This window comes from Callithrix jacchus, chromosome 10 (genome assembly GCF_049354715.1).
Source record: "Callithrix jacchus isolate 240 chromosome 10, calJac240_pri, whole genome shotgun sequence".
Lineage (NCBI taxonomy): Eukaryota > Metazoa > Chordata > Mammalia > Primates > Cebidae > Callithrix > Callithrix jacchus.
The window spans coordinates 122,864,861-122,878,490 of NC_133511.1; the positions used below are offsets into that span (position 1 = coordinate 122,864,861).

General features: G+C 59.7%; 2 protein-coding genes and 1 long non-coding RNA gene across 8 annotated transcripts in view; 1 reads left to right on the plus strand and 2 right to left on the minus strand.

The window, feature by feature from the left end:
* Positions 1-1,251: 1,251 nt before the first annotated feature.
* Positions 1,252-12,502, plus strand: OVOL1 (ovo like transcriptional repressor 1). 3 transcript variants are annotated; one of them, XM_002755541.7, is made up of 4 exons: positions 1,252-1,622; positions 8,046-8,263; positions 10,017-10,206; positions 10,459-12,502. In XM_002755541.7, the coding sequence occupies exons 1-4, from the start codon at positions 1,523-1,525 to the stop codon at positions 10,752-10,754; spliced, it is 804 nt and encodes a 267-aa protein (XP_002755587.1). In that variant the 5' UTR covers positions 1,252-1,522; the 3' UTR covers positions 10,755-12,502. The 3 variants fall into 3 exon arrangements, with proteins under 3 accessions (XP_002755587.1, XP_078197567.1, XP_078197566.1); XM_078341441.1 differs by having other exon boundaries at positions 1,508-1,691; positions 10,459-11,382; XM_078341440.1 differs by lacking the exon at positions 1,252-1,622 and adding an exon at positions 3,037-3,188 and having other exon boundaries at positions 10,459-11,382.
* LOC144576367 (uncharacterized) lies at positions 3,216-8,631 on the minus strand. 4 transcript variants are annotated; one of them, XM_078341436.1, is made up of 5 exons: positions 8,362-8,631; positions 7,867-7,928; positions 7,252-7,365; positions 6,332-6,430; positions 3,216-3,926 (listed from the first exon to the last, which is right to left on the minus strand). In XM_078341436.1, exons 1-5 carry the CDS (start codon positions 8,480-8,482, stop codon positions 3,303-3,305), a joined length of 1,020 nt encoding a protein of 339 aa, XP_078197562.1. In that variant the 5' UTR covers positions 8,483-8,631; the 3' UTR covers positions 3,216-3,302. The 4 variants fall into 4 exon arrangements, with proteins under 4 accessions (XP_078197562.1, XP_078197564.1, XP_078197563.1 ...); XM_078341438.1 differs by having other exon boundaries at positions 3,216-5,871; XM_078341437.1 differs by lacking the exon at positions 8,362-8,631 and adding an exon at positions 8,027-8,165.
* LOC103796388 (uncharacterized) overlaps positions 9,319-13,630 on the minus strand; it is a 35,135-nt gene continuing 30,823 nt past the window's right edge. Inside the window, exon 7 of the long non-coding RNA XR_013523489.1 lies at positions 9,319-9,452. This is a non-coding gene — a long non-coding RNA (uncharacterized LOC103796388). The remainder of the gene's footprint in view (positions 9,453-13,630) is intronic.

The window sequence follows — 13,630 nt, forward strand, 5'->3', positions numbered from 1 at the left end:
TCTTTCTCCTGGATTCACCTCAAAAGATAGGCACATACTAGGTGTTCCCTTAATGTCAGTTGAACTAGAAGGTCTGGCTGGGACCAGAGTGAAGGTCACAGCCCTTGGAAAGGCAAGGAAAGAAGCAAACACAAACGCCCCATCCCTGCCCTTAAGTAGGTCAGCCAGTGAAGGAAGCCCAGCCACCGCCGAAGTGTCAGGATGACAGTGTGGGCTTAATGGAGGCCTCTGAGGAGCGGGGGCATCCCTCCTCGTGGGCCTGGGGCCTGAGCCATGATAAGTGGCTGGGGGCGGGGGTCCCAGGCTGAACCTCAGCCCAGGGCAGGCCATGCAGGGGAAGCTCTCCGCAGTGACCACAGCAACGCAAAGGCTGAGGTCTGAGGTTCCCCCGCCCTCCGCGCTCCCCCAGCCTGGTTGCACCTGAAATCCACCTATTTGGGACAAGGAGGAGAGTTTTTGAGGGTGCATAAGCCCCAGTGGCCAAGATGCGGGGATCTGTCGGGCTCTCGACGCCCTCGGCTAAGCCTGTCCCGGCAGAAGGCAGGCTCTGCGCTGGGTACTCGGCCCGCGGCCCGCGCCTCCCCACACACCGGCCGGCGCGCTCCTGAGGCCCTGCGTGCCTTCTCGCACGAAGCCGGTGCCGAGCAAACACCTCCCCGGCTGATCCACGAGTTGCTCAGCCGGGCCTTTGGGATCCCGCGCCGCCTGGGCCCAGGCCCGGTTCAACAAGTGCGAACCGGGCCGCCAGTTCCCGCCCGGCGGCTTCGCGCCTCCCCAGGAGCCTCGGGCGCGCAGGGTTGGGCTGGCCCCAGTTGGACGAGTTTCGTGTCATCACCCGTGGAGCGTGTGCCAGCGCCGGTGCAAATAACGTTGCCCCCTCCCTCCCTGCTCCGCTCCCTCCGAAACTCCGGATTGCAAACGCCAGCACGCCAGGTTGGGAGGTCCCGCCGGGGCCGAGCCGGCTGCGCAGCAGGGGGCTGGGTGCCAGGCGCCCGCCCCCTGCCCCGCCCGGGCCGCGAGGCCACCTCACCCGCAGCGGAATGGAAACCGGTTCGACAGGTAACAAATAGGTGGGTTGTCACCGTTATTTCCCAACGCATGCGCCGTCGCTCCCCCGGCCACTCCAAGCTAATTAGATCAGATCACCGCCCCCCGCCCCAGCCACCAACACACAGCGCCGCGAGCCAATAAAGCGTGAACCCGTCCGTCCGGCTCGCACTTTAAGACTTCCCGAGCGGCCGCGGGGACGCCAGTCGAGCGGGGAGACGCTTACCTGCCGCTTCCCCCGCCGCCCGGTGCACCTGGCCGCAAGGGACCTGGTTCACAGGGAGGACGACCGCACTCCGCGTTGTTGGAACCGGCGCGCGCGATCCGCGCTCAGACCGTCCAGGAACGTGGGGGCGCCTTAGCGCTCCTTCCCTGCTGTGCCCCATTCCCGGCGACCAGCCCGGCCCCGCAAAGGTGGGACCGCTCCCGGCTTCAGTTACGGAAGCGGCCGGTGCCCAGTGACAAGAGTTCGAAAATGCCCCGCGCGTTCCTAGTGAAGAAGCCGTGCGTCTCCACGTGCAAGAGGAACTGGAGCGAGCTCCCCGATGAGGAGCGCGGCGAGATCTACGTGCCAGGTGAGGCTCCAGCCGCCCTCCGGCCTGGGCGCCCGCGGCGGCGTCGAGGCTGCGGGCCGGCGGGCGCAGGTACACGGAGCCCGGCGGCAGCGTGGTGTGGGCGCCGGAGCTGAATTCGGCTGCGGCCCAGGCCGGGTGGACCCGCGGCTCTCGGTCCGGGGGGCAGGGGGCGGGGGCAGCGGAAGAGCGCCGGTGGGGGCGGGGGCTGCGCGGTGGACTGGGAGCCGTTCCCCCGGCAGAGGGGAGCGAGACCGCCTCTCCCCACCTCCTGAGCTGCAGCGCAGAGGAGGCAGCGGGGTGTGTCACCGCCCAGGCGACCCTCCGCTCCCACGTCGTAAATCCAGAAAACCCGGACTTTTCAAGAGGCGGGAGGAGGGCACTGGAGCGATGCCACTTTGGGGGGCGGGGATCGAGCTGGAGTTTCGGCCGAGATTTGTGCTACAAGACTCAGGGCTCAAGCGGCTCCCACAGGTCCTTCCTCCTCCCCCACAACACTGGTGGCCGGGAGTGAGGGTCGGGCCGGTGGAGGGCGTGGGCCCTCATGTTCTCGTGGGGCTCAGGTTCCTTGGTCCCGCGCAGTGCGCCGAGACTCCCGCTGCGCCCCGCTTGCCCTTAAGGTAGAGGTGGATCGGGTCTCACCTCTGCTAGAAACGCACTTTCTTCACCTTGTGGAGGACACAATTACGTGGAAAGCAGCTGAAGGGAACCCACCCCACAGTGGGGGACCAGGCTGGGGGAAGCTGGTGCCCCCAGTTATTTTTGGCAGACGCCTAGACAGCGTCGACTGTGAATGAGTAACCCGAGTTGCTTCTTCCTCCAGCGGCATCTTCCTCTGCACGCCCCAAGAACACTCTTGCCCCTTCTGTCCTCCCCCCACCCCAACAAAGCCTTTGGTCTGGAGAAACCCAGCTTCCTTCCGAACGACCCCTCCCCAGGCTTTGGGGGCGGGGCGGGGACACTCTGAACGCCCGGCCCAGCCCCTCCGAGGGGGGAGGGGAGAAGGTAATTAACCAACTGACTTTGACCCTTGATCTGCAGACTCCCTGGCACCGCCTCAGGCCTTGTAGGAAAGTGGGGAAATGAGGGCAGCAATGAGGGGCCCTGTGAGGGCTTTTGCTCAGTTTCCCTCTTGAATAAGCTGTTGGAGAGAGTCAGTGTTGTGGTGAGGTCTTTGTGGCCTGACCTGCCAGGATCCAGTGGCCTGTGGCCCTGGCAGGAGGTTTCACGGCTTAACCTGATCTCAAGGGGACCCTTCCTCCACAGTTCCTTAAAACGAGGGAATGTGCCAGAAGTCCCTGATTACCCCAGTGGGGAAACTAAGGTAAAAAGGGAAGTGAGTGGCCTCCTCACCCGAGGCAGATGAGGGTGTGGGCTCAGGATTCTGTTTATAGCTTCTTGCTTGGCCACACTCCCTGGTGAGCTGGCTGGTTCTCTACCTGGGGTGGAGCAGGGGGGTGCAGAGGGCCAGAGCCCCCTCCTGCCTCTGCCCTCCGCCCTCACCTGTGTTTGACTTGCTGCTTAGCTGCTCCTTGGGATCTGATAAACTGAACTTGGACTGTGGTAAAGGTGAGCTGAGCTTTGAGCCAGACTCCGTGCGCTGGTATTTTGTTTTATTTCACATCCCAATCAGTAACAGATCATGTGTTGACTTTTACAAAGGACAAAGAAATTCCGTAGACATCACTGACTTCTTTGTGTCCTGGCAATTTTCTCTGCCACAGTTTTGGTGGCCACAGTGGAAGTGGCAGGGGAGACTCGGGCCCCAGGGGCTGTCCTGTCAGGTGCAGGGGAGGGCCTCTGGGTGGTCCAGGCCACCTGCTGCCACCATCCAGGTGAGAGAGACCTGCCGGCTCTCTCTGTAGGCTCATCCAGGATGGGTGGCAGGGGTCTAATCTCAAGGGTGAAGGGAGAAGGAGAATTTGCCCTCCTCCCTCTGGCAAGGGGAGAATCCGTGGGGTCAAGGGTAGAAGATCGAGAACTTAATTTTGCCTCTGAAAGCCATGTGGCCCACTGGAGAGTTTTCCCACAGTTTTTGGCAATGCGAAAGGGAATGTCCTCAGCCCATGCTTGGGTGCCTCCGATGGCTGGAGAGTGGGGGTGCGTTTTGTGCTGGTCTGTCCCCCGGCTGGGCCATTCCATCACCAGCCAACCATGACCCCAGAGCCAACTGGGCACGTTTCCGTTCACCTCGTAGACTCCTGGCACGTTGTGACCAGCTAAGCGTTGACCCCATTTCCAGTGGAGGGCCCGGGAACATGGGAGTGTTTGAGTTCTGAGCTTCCTGCCAGGTTCCTTAGAGACCCCCTGGAAGGGGAAGGTTTTACTGGCCAGAGACGCTGGGCCCCTGCCTGGCAGCACTGACTCCAGCACCCCAGTTTGACAATCACATCAGCCCCTCTTCCACAGGCAGAATTCTAGAGCTTCTCACTCCCAGGGCAGAATTTTCCCCTGGGAAGAGGTGAGGATGGCTCCCTGCGCCCTGGAGACTTGAAAGGATTACTGGCTAGTAAGCCACCTTGAGGCTCCCTGCCCCCACCCTCTCGCCTTCCTTTGTTATGTCAATATTGACTTGGAGTGACAGGGAGTAATGCTGGTTCCTTGAGGATAAACCCAGGCACCTGTACCCAGGAGTTAACTTCTACCTCCTAGACTGACCAGGGAAGGGCTCCAGGAACAGGGTTGAGGCCCCGCCCCTGCTAAGTGAAATCTCCAGGCCAGGAAGGCACCTGACAGACCCGAGGCTGGAAGCTGGAGCCAAGGAGCATCCCAGGGCCTCTTCCAGGTCTCCCACCACTGCTTTCCAGCCTCCCCTATGTCAATGGGCTGGCCAGGGTCTGCTCTGCTACTCGCCCGGTGGACACTTGAGCTCAGGGAGGCTGGCAGGCTGAGCAGTGGAACGCTGGAGCTTCCTTCAAGGAATGCAGCCCAGCCTGGCTCTACTACTAGGTAGTGCGGCACTTAGGGCAGGTCTCTTTCCAGCAGGTCAGGAAGGCTGAGAGTCAGCTTTGGGTCCCGAGGATGGGGAGAGCTCAGGCCTCTGATGGTTACCCTACTCATTCCTTGGCTGTGTTTGGCAGTGAAGAACATGTTTGCTGTGCTCACCAGGGAATGGGGCTGGGAGAGGGGACAGCAGACAGTGGACAGAGGCAGAAGAGCAGCGTGGGCTGGGCAGCCAGCTAAATGGGACTCCTACCTATCCCTAGGGTGCTGTCACCCAGCCTTCGAGGCTATTTGTGCTGAGCTTGGGTGTCCCCAGGCAGAAACCTGGCAGACCATTTGTCCCAGAAAGAACAGGTGAGGGGGCGGGTCCTTTGGCCGCAGGGAGGATGGCGAGGGAAGTTGGCATGGTCGAAGTTGGGGCTTCTTTGTGTTATCGGTCATTTCCACAAGTCCTGGATAGAGTCCCACAGGGGTGCCAGGCCTGTGCCCGGCTGGGTGGGGGCTGCAACAGGAAGAGCTGCCCCACTGTTCTGGGCAGGCACCCCGGCACAAGGGCTGAGGCACAGTTTTAACTTCTTTGTGGACACCGTGAAAAGTAGTTGGGAAAGAGGGGCACTATCCTGACTGAGGGAACTTCTGGCAGTTCAGAGAGTAAACAAAAAGTCGAGAGACGGGCCCACATGTTTCGCGGCCTGCCAGCCTCCGGCTGGTGCTGGGTCCTTTTGGACGATTGTTAACTGACCTACAAGGACTAGAGGAGATGGGCATGGGGGTACCAGCCCTTCCTGATAAGGGTAAAAGGCTGCTGAGAACCAGCTGCACTGTGCTGACATACTGGGCTCCGGCCTCACACTTGGAACTGGGCGACCCCCATGCTCTGGGCAGCACCCATGCGGTCAGCGGGGCCCAGGAGGGGGTCATCCTTGCATCTGCTTCACTTGCTCTCCCCAGAGAGCCAGGGACAGGCCTCATGCCCAGCCCTCTCCTGAGGCCTTGGATGGGGGGACTTGGCACTCTGCTCAACATCTGGGCCAGCAGGTTTCAATCCAAGAGATAGGGGACTTGCCAAGGCTAAGGCAGGAGACAGGCCTTGATGGGTGGCTGCCCTGGACACGGCCCCTCGGTGTCCATTCCTGTTCTCTGAACCTGGCCGTCAACACTGTCCAGGTACAGGCAAGTTGGGCCAGCGGGAGGGAACCCATAAGCCCCCAGGCAGTAGGAAGAGGGCCAAGCCAGTCCGGCCTTGCCACACTCCATAGCTGTGGGCGGGTGATGAGTGGTCACAGCGCCACCGCCTTGCCGGAAACATCTAATTAGGGACAGAGAGCATCACAAGCAGGGCCCAACCAGTTCTGCTTCCTGCCTCCTGCCACTCAGCGACACTCAGTGCCAGGTGGCACGCCAGCACACACTCCCTGTGCGTGTGGCCACAGCAGGGACATGCTCACGGGGGTGGCAGGGAGACAGGTTTGGCGGGGTGGGTGGGATGAGGCAAACGTCCCCACCCTGGCAGCGGGTGGCCGCCCATCCAGCCTCCTCTGCCCCTTGCTCAGGGTGGAGGTGCCCAGAGAGCCGAAGCAGGCAGGCCCACTCCCTGTCCTGGGTCCCCAGCACCAGCTCTGCCAGGTTTGTGTGGAACAGCAGAGGCAGGCAAAGGACACAGGTCTCCTCCCAAATGCGTGGATCTCAGGACTCTAACCATGAGCCTCCCCTCTCGTGAAGCAGGCAGCCCAGAGCAGCCACCATCGTGGGCTGAGCCCGTCCCTCACCTGCTGTCTCCTGCCCCGCTGTGGTGCGGCTGGGGGGCCTCGCTCACACCATCCAGTACTGACAGGCAGAGGAGGGTAGAGGTTCCTGTTGGTCTCCACCTGGATTGAGAAATGGAAACTGTCATCCAGCTTTGAATTCTCAGCCAAGGTCTCCAATAGCTGGTGAGCTGGCATCAGAAGCTCACCACCAGCTCCTGCCCACTCCCATCCCTGTGGGCACAGACAGCTCCTGGTACAGGGGAACAGGCCGGGATGGACAGCCAGACCTCACACTCAGGCTCAGAGAGAGGTGCGATCCCAGCCCACAGGCCAGGCCAGGGCCAGGCGCTGGTGAATCAACCCCAGGAATGAGGTGGCTCATTAAAGGTCCCCGGACAGACGGACGCCAGGGCCTGTAGGACGGGTTCTGGGCGTTGGCAGGCGCATTCTTCTCCTCTCAGCCCTTTGTTGTGTTTTGAGGGGGCGAGAGCTGGGGCCTCTCCTGAAGCACTATCAAACCTGCCCTGGCTCCTGGATCACGTTCCTCTGCTTCCCCCACGTCCCTTCCCCCTAGGAGAAGAGGTGAGGGCAACAGCCCTCCTGCCCAGCTCTCCCCAGTTCTCTGCTTTACTGGCTGCGGAACGGCGGGGTGCACAGGGTCGTGCTCATGCTTCTGCAATCTCACATCAGCCTCCCTCCGAGGCTCACTCATCCTTTCGGTCCTAGCCCCTCTTGATTCTTCCTTCTGAAACTTGGAGGATATCTTAGCTTATAGGCTTCAAGTACTGAGCTCAGGCTGTTTGGAAGAAAAATACTAAGTTGAAAAATTTGCCCCAGCTCTGTTGGCTTTGAGACTTGTCTCTCTGTGTCCCTCGAGAGCGCCGTCTTTCTGGTCCTCTCTAGTCAGGACTGGGCTGAGGGTCTGAAGCCAAGCCTCCTACCTGGCCCGTTTGGCGTGAGGTGTTTGCCACGGGTGTGGCTGCATCCAAGGGCTGCCAGGTATCGGTGCTGCCGCTGCTGAGGGCGCCCAGCCCGACATGCCCCGGCGAGCGGTCCTGCCGAGGGGAGGGTTGCGTAAGCCTGGGCAGGCAGCCGAGACTGTTAGGCTGCATCCACCTGCTGCTCCCTGACCTCCTCCCTGTTCCACCCACCTGGGCTGTTTCCCTGCAGAGTTGGTACCAGCTGGGAGTGGGGAGCCTGGAGCCCTGGGCTGCAACAGCAGGGACCGGCCTGCTGGGTGGTGGGAGGCAGGGCTAGGACCACCCAAACCCCCAAGGCCAGCAACCAAATTTACCAGAGGAGAGGTCTGGAGAGGCCCAGACCACCAGGGACCCTTTTGGAGTGAGGATGAGGCTCCAAGAGCTGTCCCTGGGCACAAGGCCTCCACTGGTGCCCTTTGTCCCTGCAGGAGAGTGGAATTCAGAGGGACCGGCCCAGGTGGGGCAGGCAGACAACTCTGGAGGGATAATTGACGGGGCAGTTCAGTCCTCCCAGTTCCGCTAAGACACATATTACTCAGCAGGCAGTGGCGCTTGGCTGGCATCACCTGCAATTACCTTAATAGGGCGGGAGGGCGGTACAGCAGCGGTGGTCGGGGCAGCCCCGCTCTGCCGCATGCCTGCGATGGGAGGGACGGACTCTTCAGGTTCCAGCCGTCTCATGGCTAAGGAAGCTTCCAGAAACCCCCCTGGATTCTCTTTCTACCAAGGCCCTCACCTTTCTGTTCTCTCCCCAGTCAGCCTGGGCTTCTGCCCACCACAGCCATACCGGGAGCCAGAACCCTCCGTGGCCGAACCCCCTTCCTGCCCCCTGGCTTTGAACATGAGCCTTCGAGACTCCAGCTACAGTGTGGCCCCTGGGCCCTGTGTGGTGGCCCAGCTTCCCTCTGAAGACATGGGCCACTTGACAGACCCCCAGAGCAGAGACCATGGCTTCCTGCGCACCAAGATGAAGGTAATTTGGCTCACACTGTCTCCAAGGGCCAAGGACGTGTGTAGACCTGAGTCCAGCTCACGAGACGTGACACACACAAGACGTAGGCAGAGACTAACCTAGGACCTGGGCCACAGTCTGCAGAGGACTGGACTGAGCTGGAGTACAGATGGTGGCAATGAGGAGGGATGTGGGGCTGGAGTTCTTCACAGTCTGTGCCCCTGGGCTGTTTAGTTTCATTTCTGGCCCCAAGAGGCAAGGGGGGAGCTATAGGAAGAGCCAGCTCTTCCACAGAAGTCCTGGGCTAAGCAGGGACACGTGGGCCCAGTTCAGCTCTGCCTCCTGGCCTCCTGTCGTGCCATCAAGAGTGAAGTCTGGAGTCGGGCACAGTGGTTGACTCTTCCCTGAGGCACTTGCCCAGGTTTGCTGTCTCCAGCCCGTTAGTGTCCAGGCCAGGGCCTGGCTGAGCAGCCGCCGGCATTCAGCAGTACACAGCCGTGAGGAGTGCGCCAGGCAGCAGGGATGCCCTGCTTCCAGGGAGAGCATAGGCAGCACGGCCGTCCCGTCTGGGTCTGCATTCCTGGAAGCTCCAGGATCTGGATCAGCCTCCTACTAGAAGATGACCCTCACCTAGCAGAATAGTCCTCTTCACAGTGTCCTTGTGCCAAAAGACTGGGGAGAACTGGCAGCAGGGCAGGCCTGCCTCTCCCATCCTTGGAGGCCAGGCATGTGTTGTAACGAGGGGAATAGCCAAGACCTATGCTGGGTGGTTGGCGGGAGCCAGCCGGAGCTCTCCTGAGGCTCATGGTACCCTTGGGCCCTTCCTCACTCCTTGGACCCTGTGGGTAGGGAGGGCATGGAGAGAGAATAGAGGGGATCGAACAGCAGATGAGCCAGAGGAGTGAGTGCCTGGGACCTCAGGAGGAGTCTCCAGTGACGTAGCCACCCACACAACACAAGCAGAATCTGGAATGCCAGCAGAGGGGCAGCCTGGAAACCATGCCACCCTGTGCTGGCTGCCACTGTCAGGCTGGTGCAGTTCCTCTCAAGCAGCTCTTTCCAAGGTAGCCGGCAGCATCTCGGGATTCCTTCAAATAATCCAAGGCATGGGGGCAGTAGGAAGGCAGAGGTGAAACAAGGCTGGCCCCACGTGACGGGACACAGGGCTCATGGCTTTTGTCTCTCCACGTTTGTATAAATGTGGGGTTGTCTGCAATTAAAAAGAAATCAATAGGGTTTATAGGCAGATGGGTCCTCAGGGTGGTAAAGGCCTGGCTCGAGTAAAACCAGGCAGCTGGGCTGGCAGTGAGCGGACTCCAGGCTCACAGAGCTGCTCAGTCTGGGGACCCTGCCACAGAGGCCGTGGCCTGGGCATTTTTCCCTGTGCAAAGGGGGCAAACAAGAATGAATGGGCAGAAGCTACAGAGGGGCAGATAAGGCCTCAGCTAAGGAAGAACTTTCTAACAGGTAGAGTTGCATGACAATTAAACGGTCTTTAGGGAGTGAAGTTGCGTCTCTAGGGACGGTGCAGGAGCCTTGGTGACAACCTTGAAAGGGGACTTCAGACCCCAACTGGAGGCTGGGCCAGTGGCCCAGAGCTTCCTTCCAGCCCCACACTGCTGATTTCTGGGCAGACAGCACAGAGCTGTGGCCTCTGGGAGGTGGGTGCCACCCTCTTCAGGGACGCTGAGGGCTGGTGGCTGCGTCTTCCCAATCTGCCGGCCGGTGGCCCCAACTTCTGGATGTCCGTCAGCAATGCCATCCTCACCCACAGGTGACCCTTGGGGACAGTCCCAGTGGAGACCTGTTCACCTGCCACATCTGCCAGAAGGCGTTCACCTACCAGCGCATGCTGAACCGCCACATGAAGTGTCATAACGACGTCAAGAGACACCTCTGCACGTACTGCGGGAAGGGCTTCAACGACACCTTCGACCTCAAGAGACATGTCAGAACTCACACTGGTAAGCGGAAGCCATGGCTGGGAGGAGCATGCTGGAACCCCTGCTCTCCCTTGGTGACGGGCAGCCTGGGAGCTCAGGTCTGAAGTGCTCCTGGGCTCATCGGTTAGAAGTCTGATTTGAGAGTCACTCAGGAAGGCCTCCGTCCCTCCCTTGGCCCTAGAGGCAGGGGGCCTGTCCTTTCTGTCTAGAAGCAGCCAACAGACTCCAAAGTCCCTGCCAGGTCTCTGATGATGGCCCCTGTCCTCCCCACAGGCGTGCGGCCCTACAAGTGCAGCCTGTGTGACAAGGCCTTCACACAGCGCTGCTCTCTGGAGTCGCACCTCAAGAAGATCCATGGTGTGCAGCAGAAGTATGCGTACAAAGAGCGGCGGGCCAAGCTGTACGTGTGTGAGGAGTGTGGCTGCACGTCTGAGAGCCAGGAGGGCCACGTCCTGCACCTGAAGGAGCACCACCCTGATAGCCCGCTGCTGCGCAAGACCTCCAAGAAGGTGGCTGTGGCCCTGCAGAACACTGTCACTTCCCTGCTGCAGGGCAGCCCCCACCTGTGAGTGGCCTGAACTCCCGGGGTGCTCCCAGAGGCCCCGAGAGGGTCCAGGGTCGCCTCCCAGTTGCCTGGCCAGCCCACCCTCCTGTGGCCTCTTGCCCAAACACCAGTGATCAGGACTGGAGCCCCCCATACCTTGGTCTCACCCCTGGGCACATGTGCTCACTCAGGCCCAGCAATGATCTCTGTTCATTTTTGCATTTTTGACTTATGGGCCAAGGCTGCTCTGAGCCTGGGAAGATGCGCGTATGTCTAGAGACAGGATGAGGCCAAGGCTGGCTTCGATTAGAAGCAGCCACCCACAGGGACAGGCACTGTGTGCCTGGTGGCAGGACTTCCCGCCCAAAGGAGGTGTGAGCTGGGCTCCCACTGCTCTGCCTCTCCGCAGAGGGCAGCGGCTGCAGGCCCCCGGTGGATAGCAGAGCCAAAAGCACTGGCAAAGGGCACCTCTGCAAACACCTGCAGTGGGGGCTGGCCGCGGCCCCACACCTGGCAGGGCTTCTAATGCTCAGGGTTCTGGAGGGCACTGTCCTTCCGGCAAGGAGAGGCACACATGTGTGCCCAGCCGTGTGTGTGTGTGCACTGCCTTTCCACATATCACCTCATTTCTAAGAAATAAACTGCAAGGTGCCAAGAAGGTTTATTTCCTTTTTTTTTAAGATGACAAATGTACAGATGTTAATATATTTTTGGTGCCAATGGCAATGTTTTTAAGAGTGGGATGGAGCTGGCTTTTCTCCATTCCCATGCGCTTCTATTTATCCTGGACATTTCAAACCTCCTTTGTGCCTTGGCTCTGGGTGGGGGTGGCTGCCCCAACCCACCCCCATTCTTTATACGTCCTGAGACAGTCACTGGAAGACCTTCCTCCAGCCTTGCCCTGGACGGCTGCTCCTACAGACAGCACATGGCATCTTCTGCTCTTCCCTCCCGGCTCTGCCCTGCACATCCTGTCAAGGCAAGCCCCAGTGCCCTGGGAGCTAGCCTGAGGCTGAGGGTGTGTCCCTCTGGGGCTTTAGAGGGAAGGCAGAGGGGACAAACAACGATGCCCATCCACTACCCGAAGCTCTTGGTTGAGTCAAAAGCCCTAGCACAGTGGCCAAAAATGAAACAGAATGATGACCAGCACCTCAGAAACTTCCGGAGGGAGGAGAGGATTGGATGGCTACCAAATTTTATCTGTTGCCTTTTTTCTGACTTTTTCATCTGGCCAGGCTGGGGTTTCGAGTGCCTCAGAGAGAGTCGTCCTGGCTGGCTGGCTCCCTCAATGCAGCTGGGAAAGGGGTTGTGGGTGTAAAGGGGTGTGTGGACCAAAGGGAGACAGGCAGGGGTCAGAGCCTGCCAGAGGCAAATGCAAAGAGGTCCCCAGAACACAGCCAGCCGAGCAGCCCCTTGAAGCCAAACCCCACCCGAAGCAGAACCACTTCGGCCTCCCCCGCCAAAATGGTCAGCATCTGCACCTCCCCGCTCAGGCTCAGGCCCAGTTGACCTAAGAGGAAGGAGCCTTCCTGGACTGCCGTCTGAAATGTGTATAGATTGATGCTGAAAACTCTTGTTTCACTTGCCTTCAGCGTGTCTGGGGAGCTGCCGTCTTCTGAGTTACACGGCACACAGTAATGTTATCTGCAAGCTCCGTTTCTGTTTACATTTCTGTATCCCTGGGTTGACTGCCAGTCTGAGGCCGTCATGAGGCTCTGTGTTGTCTGTTTTATTTTATAACCTTCCCCTCAGCTATTAAAATTTGAGAACTAATGTCTTCTGTTTCTGATGTTTCTGTCTTATGGGCCCCTTTTTCCCCCACACAAAGTCATTGAAACGACTGACACATTCTTATCCAAACTCTTCCTTCTTGTGGTCACCAGGGGGCCCTGGTCAAGACCAGAGCCTGGCCTGGATAGCTTAAGTGGCCTGCCAAGGGCCTCGGACAGTCAGTGCCCGCCGAGCCCGGGTTCAGCATGCTCTGCTGTTGCTGGCGGCAGCCTGGCCCCACTGGGCTCTGTCCATCTGCCTCACACCACCCTGCATTCTGACTGGTGGCCTCTACCAAGCCGAGACCGCCAGGCTCTATGCAGTCACACGGGATCCAGTCTTGGCCTCCCAGGACCCTGCCAGGGTTAGACCACAGGAGGAGCCATAGTCCCAAAAAGAGGACACAAAGCTCACGTCACTTCTGGTCAGACATGCAGGGACAGCCACACTCTGTATCCATGCACCTAGTGAAGGCCACACTTGTATCTAGGCACCTAGGGACAGCCACACCTGTGTCCATGCACTGAGGGATGGCCACACTTGTATCCAGGTACCTAGGGACAGCCACACCTGTGTCCATGCACTGAGGGACGGCCACACTTGTATTTAGGCACCTAGGGACAGCCACACCTGTGTCCATGCACTGAGGGATGGCCACACTTGTATCCAGGTACCTAGGGACAGCCAAACCTGTGTCCATGCACCTAGGGACAGCCACACCTGTGTCCATGCACTTAGTGACAGCCACACTTGTATCTAGGCACCTAGGGACAGCCACACCTGTGTCCATGCATCGAGGGATGGCCACACTTGTATCCAGGTACCTAGGGACAGCCACACCTGTGTCCATGCACTGAGGGACGGCCACACTTGCATTTAGGCACCTAGGGACAGCCACACCTGTGTCCATGCACTGAGGGATGGCCACACTTGTATCCAGGTACCTAGGGACAGCCAAACCTGTGTCCATGCACCTAGTGACAGCCACACCTGTGTCCATGCACTTAGTGACAGCCACACTTGTATCTAGGCACCTAGGGACAGCCACACCTGTGTCCATGCATCAAGGGATGTCCACACTTGTATCCAGGTACTTAGGGACAGCCACACCTGTGTCCATGCACTGAGGGA